This window comes from Schistocerca nitens, chromosome 3, assembly GCF_023898315.1.
Source record: "Schistocerca nitens isolate TAMUIC-IGC-003100 chromosome 3, iqSchNite1.1, whole genome shotgun sequence".
NCBI classification, from domain to species: Eukaryota; Metazoa; Arthropoda; class Insecta; order Orthoptera; family Acrididae; genus Schistocerca; species Schistocerca nitens.
Window position 1 is genome coordinate 779,594,440 of NC_064616.1, and position 8,615 is coordinate 779,603,054.

Sequence of the window (8,615 nt, forward strand, 5' to 3'; positions counted from 1 at the left end):
GTAAAAATCGTAGAGGGAGACCAAGAGATCAATACACTAAGCAGATTCAGAAGGATGTAGGTTGCAGTAGGTACTGGGAGATGAAGAAGCTTGCACAGGATAGAGTAGCATGGAGAGCTGCATCAAACCAGTCTCAGGACTGAAGACCACAACAACAACAACAACAGATGTCAACCAGTAGGTCCTGGATGTTGGCGACCAAAAGATTTTAGGGATAGCACTGGCATATGCCTTTTAAGCAATTCATGGAATTGCTACAGATTTCTGATCTGTTCATCGCGGCTAGGGATTTGACGTTCTGCAAAGCCTGAGATTTGGCAACCAACTCTACAGTGTATACATTGCATGCACTCAGCAAAGAATGCTTCTCGTGTCCCCTTGCATGTGCAAAAGTGTAACCAACTCTGTCACCGACTTTCAATCCATCCCTGTAGATGCATACCACATGAGAATAGTTATTGAGGATTGAACAAAACAGGTGTCCGAGAAGGGTAGGATCAACATACTTCTTGGGCCCACAAAAGAGGTCCATCTGTATATCAGGACAGGGCATAGACGATGGGGGGGGGGGGGGGGGGGTATTGACAGGGAACTCTAGGAACACAGACTAAAGGAGGATGTTGGAGGTCCTTCAGTAGAGTATTGAGTCGGATCCCAGCTGGTCTGCAGTTTTGGATGATGTGCAAACAGTCTAAACTGTTGGTTGTGGAACAGAGTTGAGTGGCATGGGCGAGTAGGTATCTGAAAGATTGTGACTGCATAATTTGCCTGAAGCTGTTGTCATCTAACCCACAATGGCTTCCAACAGAAGGAGGCTGTCGACAGGGCTCTTACAGAACGCCCCCATTGCCAACAGCATGGAAGGGTAGCGGGCGGCATTCAATAAGGTGATTCTGGGTCAAAAAATTGAGAGCAAAGTGCACTGCAAAACATTATGCAAGTACCATGGAATCAGTGCAGATTTTACCATTTGGTAGGAGCAAACTGATAGCTTTGATTAAGGCAGTCATGTACTCTCTAAACAACCCTGTGAAGTTGGCGCTCAGCTGTGCGCAGTGATGCAGAGGCATAATGCAGGCGAAGATCAACCACACACTGTGAGGGAGAGACTGTGGGGGCCACTGCATTTACAATACCATTGATGTCAATAACAAACAGCTTTACGCTCAGAACCAATCCCTGAGGGACTCCAGTTTCCTGGACATATCAGTTGCTAACAGTCGAACCTATTAGGACTTGAAAAAGTCAGAGAGATAGGAAATTCTGGATAAAAATGGAAAATTTTCCCCAGAAATCCCATGAATGCAGTGTAGATAGAATGTGATGTCGCCAGGTGGTATCATACGCCTTCTGTAGGGCGAGGAACATATCAATCAGATGTTGGCGATGCACGAAAGCATTGCACACTGCAGACTCCAGACTAACCAGATGATCTGTGGTGGACTGGAAAGGCCAAAAGTCACTTCAGAACCATGATATATGCCCTCAGGCTTCAAGGCACCAACAAAGACAGCAGTTGACCATGCGTTCGAATAGCTTACATCAGAGAGATTGGCCGATAATAATACCGTCCTGCCATAGGGACCAAAATTCTCCTTCCCACCAAATTCGATTAAAAAGCCCGAGGATATGTTTCCTGCTGTCAGCACAAGGTGATTCAGCATTTAGTTGTGGATTTTGTTGGGTCCAGGGACCATATCTCGAGACTCTGTCATAGTACTGCAAAGTTCCCATGCACTAAAAGGGTCGTCGTGTGATAGAGAGCTGAGTGCATGGAAGGATAGAGGGCGGCATTCAATAAGGTGTTTGTGGGTCAGGAAATGAGGGCAAAGTGTGTTGCAAAATGTTTTGCAAGTACCACGGAATGTGGCTGAGTTTAGTCCTTACTAGGGATGATGGGGTGTGGAATTGCATAGATGATACATGTTGCTCCCAACACTCCTGCTTCCTTTCCTTCATTAAAAACTTGCAATTTCAGCCAGATTCTCTTGAATGCTATTAAATTATCCATAGAGAGATGATGCTTGTGCTGTGGAAGCACCCTGTGGCATTCCCCAATAGCTGTGGCTATATCTTCAGACCACCATTGCACCAGTGGTTGTCGGGATGAGCCAGAGGAGTAGGGCACCATTGCTGCATCAGCGTGAATAAAAGTAATAATAGCATCAATAGTATCCTTAACACTTTGTAATATCCATTGTACAACTGGCTGTAGAGATGAAAGCTGCCAGTCAGCTTTCCGAAGCAACCACCATGGAGCATGTTCCACAAGTCTGTGAGTGGAGAGCGAGAGAATGATAGGAAAATGGACATGGTTACAAATGCCATGGACATGCCACTAAGTCAGGGGTGAGATACTCAGGCTGAAAATTACGAGGTCAATAGCTGAGTATGTTCTGTGGGCGGCACTGAAATGTATTGCAGCTCCTGTGTTGAGTAGGCAGACGTCCAGTTCCGAAATGAGGTGTTCTCGTACTCAGCCTCTGCAAGACATAGTGTTGCTGCCCCATAGAGGATTATGGGCATTTAAGTCCCCCAATAACAGGAAGCGTGGAGGTACTAACTCTAACAGCTCGTGATATTGGAAAGGTCCATTTGGGGGGTAGATAAACATCACATATTGTTGTATGAACTGACAGGTAGACACGGCTACGGCCTGTAGTGCAGGGGTAAGGGGCACCTGCTCACTGGAAGTATCAGAGTGTATGAAGGTACAGACACCACTGGATGCTATCTCGACATTAACGTGATTGGTACAGTAGGGTTTGTAGTTTTTCAGAGCAGGGAGACATGCTGCCGTACACCTTATTTCCTGAAGCACTATGCCAATTATGGCATAAGTAGCCATTAAATGATGGAGATAAGTCAGATGGCGATAGTACCCATTACAATTCCTTTGAAGGAGTGTTGGAGTCAGGGCTGAGAAAGTGGCGAATGGAAAAGATGGGAGTGATTATATTGCTATGGGGTCACAGTCTACCTGACTGTGCAATCCATCGTCAGTGTGCATAGGCACAACTGCCGCAGGGACGGAGAGCAGAACATCCAAAGCCTAAGAAAGTGGATTATCTTTCAGCTCCTCCTGTGAGGTTTTGATTTCTGTGAAGATTTCCCTATTTTATCTTCCAGAAGCGAAGAGAACCATACTTTTCTTTGGTCCCCAGCTTGTGGCTGCTGGTCCTTGGCTTGGGAGGGGGGGGGGGGGGGGGCCACGTAGACAGGTTTCCTCGTCCCTAACACCGCCAGCGGATGACTAAACATTTCTGATCACACTGATGGTATAGGAACCACCAGTGCTAGGAGATGCAGGAGGCGAGGGAGCTGACATTCCGTCCCCCAACTGTAGGGCAGGCCCTGGAATACGACCAGGACCAGGAGGTGTCATGCAACACCTTGTCATCAGGGGAGGTATAAACTGTGACACAACAGTTGCAAAATTTGAGACCATATAATTCGGATGAAGTTTTTCAAAGTTTTTCTTTGCATCTTGATAAGACAAGCGCTCAAGCATTTTATACTCTTGAATTTTCTTCTCCCTCTTGATCACTGAACATTGTGGTGAATGAGGAGACTACAGTTCCGGACACTTGGCACATTGAGGGAGTTCGTCACCAGGGTTACCCTTATGGGATGCCCGTACACATGCCCTACAGATAGCCTCAATAGAAAAGCAGGAGGACGTGTCCCATCACACCTATAAATCATGACCTTAACTTTCTCAGGCGAAACTTTGCCTTTGAAGGCTGGGATAAAAGCTCCAGTGTTCACTCTATTATACATGGGTCCCTCTGGATGTGAACAAAATGAACTCCACACCATGCCAGATTAGTATACAGCTCTTCATCAGTTTTTAGCATTAGGTCTTGATGGAAGCTAACACCTCGAATTCTACTGAGCTCGTTATGCGGCAAAATGGTGATCGGTACATCTCCTATCTTGACATAGGCCTGAAGTGCCCACGATTGGTTGGTGTGCGATGTTTTGATCAGCAAAGATCAATTTCTCATTTTCTCTATTGCAGCAACCTCCCCAAATCTATCTTCAATATGTTCAACAAAAAACATTGGCTTCATTTTAGCAAAAGATTCATTTTCAGTTCAAGAACAAACCAACAACTCGGCAAATTGACCACTTCCATTTCTCCATACCTGGCTCTCATCTTGAGGCATGGTTAAAGATGGAAATTAAATATGACTGTAAACCACTGCTTTAAAATCACTGTTCCTGATTGATACGTTTGAACCATTTCATTGTGGATCATCCACGCTATGCAACTCATTCTGATCACAGGCTCTCCCCAAGTGCTTCACCCTGCCAAGGCGAAGGCCACCTAGCACAGCAGGCGTTGCCCAGAGTCCTGGTACCCCAAAGTGGATATGTATCTATTCCTTAGCTGACTCAGGGAGGCATCAGCAATGGGATCCCTGCATTGTCAGTGGGCTACCACCAGGAGGGTACACGATGACCCAAATATGATGGACTGGCTACCACACTGGATTTCGGAAGCAAAGATACATCCACTAAATTGGTAGGAGCAAGAGATAATACACGGTGGAGAGCTAATGCACCACAGTAAGGCATCCTTCCCCAAACGGACCGGACTTCTGTAAAATTTTGAAAGTGGAGGTCAAACCCAAAATGGGGATCAGAACTTTTTAAAAAAAAGTGAGGGAAAAGAAGTAAAAAGGTCAAAAACGTTCAGAAGTCCAAAGAACGGTCAAAATATCAAGGTAAAAACATGAGCAAATAAAAAGACTCCTATTAGTTGTCTCTTACAACAGACAAGGAATCACAGCGAGTCCATTCTAGCTCCCAACATCACAGGGGGAGGGGTCACTGGAGTAGCTTTCTCCAGATTCCCCTCCCCTTCTCCTTTTCCTCTTTCACAACTTGTAGTGGCCAAAACTCTTGCGAGGGCTTACCCGCTGTGGACATGGGGATGGATTGAGCGTGGGTACTCCTTGGATCCACAAGTTGCAGCTCCTCCTGACAACTGATCTATGCGTTTTCAAGGAGAGTGGTACCAGGAGGGAAGCCTTGGCACTGGTAGGAGAAAACTGCTTATCCAGCCAGATGCAATACGAGTTTCCTGAAGATGGTGCCACAGAAACAATAATTGTATTGTTCAATAAGATATTTCTTACTTTTTTTTATATCCACCAAAAGATGGCTTCTTAAGTTTTATGTTTATTTTGATTGACATAAACAAATAAAGTTAAAATTCCCGAACTAGAAATTGTTGAACAGAATAATAGCGCTTACCTGTTCACCTTTGCAAACCCTGCTGACTTTCACCCCTGAACAACAAACTCCCATTATCCACCCCCCCCCCCCACCACCACCAACACCACCTCCCATTATACATACATATTCATGTTATAAATACCGGAATTTTATTTATTTTTCTTATCTATTAGGATATACATTAAATAGTTGTAGAAAAAATGAAGACATTCCCAGTCCGTGCTGCTGATGAAAAGGTCATAGGTTTCCAGCTAGGTGGCAGTGCTGATAAACCATGATGTTTCAAAGAATGTCACACTGGTCTACTTCTGGCAAAGTAATCTTCACCAGAAGATATATATGTAACACTTATCAAAATGTAGCATTTTTCGAACACTGCAATTCATTGGGAAAGCCTATAACTTTTCACCACTCTCAGAGGTGTTTAACTGCTTTGTATTATATCTGTTTCCTGTACCGTAAGATTCTGTAAATAGGTGCAAACTCCTCTGTGCCCACATGTGTGTACTGCTAAATTACCACAGGCTTTGCATTCCACTGTTTGACTTTAAGTGTGCAATTAAGGTACTGGTACTGCATTTTCTGCTGCAAGTCATAAAAGAAGAACTCTTCAGCTAGACTGTGGTAGTGCACCACTTCACCCTCCACCCTACAGGGGATCCTTTATTGTCGTGACAGACTGATCTGTAGCGGAGAACAAGGTCTACGATAGGCTGAAGGATGACAATTTGGTTGCAAGCTGGCGAAACCAACAAATGTGAATGCAAAATGAAGATTCTGGCCGTAGACTAATTTCCAGCACAGCCCAACATCAACATTCATGGTCGCCAACAATGCCTTCATATTTAATACATATCATTACGACAACATGTGGGCCTTACATAGTGACTAGTTCAGTACATTTTTCAATTGTGTGAGAAATCTGTCATAGTCAACATTTCCTTAATACTTTTCATTATAAATTACAACAAATGAAACATAAACCATGAAAGGTTGTATTACATCATCATATACATTTCCAATAAGGACTATGATTCATATTCTACACAAATATTGTTTATCAAGCCAGTACCCACCAGGTTAGCCGAGAGCACCAATATGCTGCTTCCTGGACTCAGGTAGGCGCGCTGGCCCCAGATCAAATCCACCTGGCGGATTAACGATGTGGGCCACTGTGCCAGCTAGCCTGGATGTGGTGTTTAGGCGGTTTTCCACATCCCACTAGGTGAACACCAGGCTGGTCCCCACGTTCAACCTCAGTTACATGACTCACAGACATCTGAGCATGTTCACACTATTCCATGGAATACACTATCGCAGACAGGTGAGGTACTATAATTCCGTCCCGGGGGGTACAGGGGGCGGCAGGAAGGGCATCCGGCCACTCCTTAACATTAACCTTGCCAAATCAGATCGTAACCATGCTGACCCTTCAAAACCGTGGGATAATGGCACAAGCAAAAGAAAGGAAAAAAAGATTGTTTATCAAGTCAGTGAGAAGGGGTAGGTGTGGGAGGGCACTTTATAACTCTTGTCCCATATATTGTTCCTCCTGTATCCATGTCCTACTGAATACAACAAATTCCACCATCTCCTGTTGAACACCTAGTTGGTAAACTACCTATTAAGTACTGGCAACAAATTACCCAATTTCGAAAGTCAGTGGCTGTGAAAATTTGTTGCACTGTCCCTGGTAAAGCTTATAATAAAAGTAATCCCAGCAAACACAAAAAAACAATGGCTGTATGGAAATACTAAGGAAAAAAAATAGAATGCAGATGCAGAAAAAAAGGTATGAAGAGAGCAACACATGCCTTTGTATAATTCTAGATTGTTATTTACATATAAACAAGTTTTCCCAAAATAACAAACAGTTATGGGGATGGTGTGCCCCATTCATCTCATACTAAATACTCAGATGAAATATGAGTGTGTATTTTAAAGCTGCAGAATAGTTAAATATTTAGCTATGATAGTGGACTGCAACTACCCCATGACCATTGTTACATTAAAAAAATAATTTATCAGGAAAACAAACAAGATCATAGCACGAAGGCTTTCATGGGCAGTATTTACACCCTTAGAGATTCTTGTTTTATGGACACAATGTTGTTGTCTACAGCATATTTCTGTGCCTAACGTTTGGTTCCATACAGAAACCTGCCCTAGACCACAGATTAAGGTCCATAAAATGTAAATTACCAATGCCTTAAAAAAATAAAAAATAAATAGGCTGCATGCGCCATTACAATGTTACCATGGATACATACGAATTAAGTGCATGAATTTTTTACCGTTAATTTGTTATTTAACGTAAAACATATTCGCATGCACTCCAATTAAGGTTATCTGACAATTTAGTAACTCTATAATTTCTTCAAGAATGAAACAGTTAATGAAAATGCCATTACCAACACTACCTACAGTAAAAGTTACCCATACAGAAGAGAGAAGTTTCACTTCTCTGTATATTATACAATAACTTACCCAGTGGGTTAATGACAGAGCGAATAGTGGACAGCCAGCTTGAAGTTGATGTTCCTGTAGGTAACAACTTCCTACGACTCTCAGCTGTTTTGGAATGGTAAATAGCCCTACTTGTGACGTCCGATGACACATTTTTTTTACGAGATTGAAACCCTGATCGTGCATCAGCTTCGTCAGATTCCGAACTTTCCAGTCCTGATGAATAATCTGCATAACGGCCTCTGAATTCTGCACGTTCTCTCACTTCCCCAGTCGCTCTCTCCAATATACTTCTGCGTGCTGGTCGAATAACTGGTACTCTGAACGCATTAACAATGCAAGGATCTTGTATGTTTGATGCTGCGCGTGAATTTCTATACGGTACGTTGCTCGACGGAAAGTGCGAACTTCTTCTCTTCTTTCTACCACCTCTGTTCGAAGCTGCTGTTCCTGCTTCGTCGGTATCTTCTTCTGAGCTTAATGTTGAAAGCCTTAATGTTGCTAGTCTTGTCCTAATATCCGATTTCGTATGATTATCCTCATCTTCAGATAAAAGTTGTTGAAGCCTCTTAATATAAACATTTCGGGAGTACTGTGTCACTGGCCCCACATGATATCCGAATCTTAGCAACTCAGCTCTAATTTCTTCATTTGAAAGCTGACTGATATCGGCCATAATTTTCAAACTAACGTTTCTTCAAACTCAGTGGTCTCACACTATCCAGCACAGCTACGTCATTTCTGGAATATATTAAATACCTTTCACGCCAAACGACGAAAATAAATTAGCAACCATTCTTTTGAACCAACATACAAACTCAACATTCACAAACAACTTCTCCACAGACACTACAACATGCTGCAAATGTCGCAGATAACACCACAACTGTTTATGCTTGCGTTCG

The 8,615-nt window shown here is 43.3% G+C and overlaps 1 protein-coding gene across 4 annotated transcripts in view; it reads right to left on the reverse strand.

Annotated features, from left to right (window-relative positions):
• LOC126248788 (inner nuclear membrane protein Man1) overlaps positions 1–8,557 on the reverse strand; it is a 374,228-nt gene extending 365,671 nt beyond the window's left edge. For all 4 annotated transcript variants that reach the window (XR_007545538.1, XR_007545537.1, XM_049950169.1 and 1 more), the window contains exon 1: positions 7,732–8,557. Coding sequence is in view for 2 of the 4 variants with exons in the window: in XM_049950169.1 (XP_049806126.1) it covers positions 7,732–8,386 (655 nt within the window). In the remaining 2 variants the exon portion in view is untranslated. The remainder of the gene's footprint in view (positions 1–7,731) is intronic.
• Between the last annotated feature and the right edge of the window lie 58 nt (positions 8,558–8,615).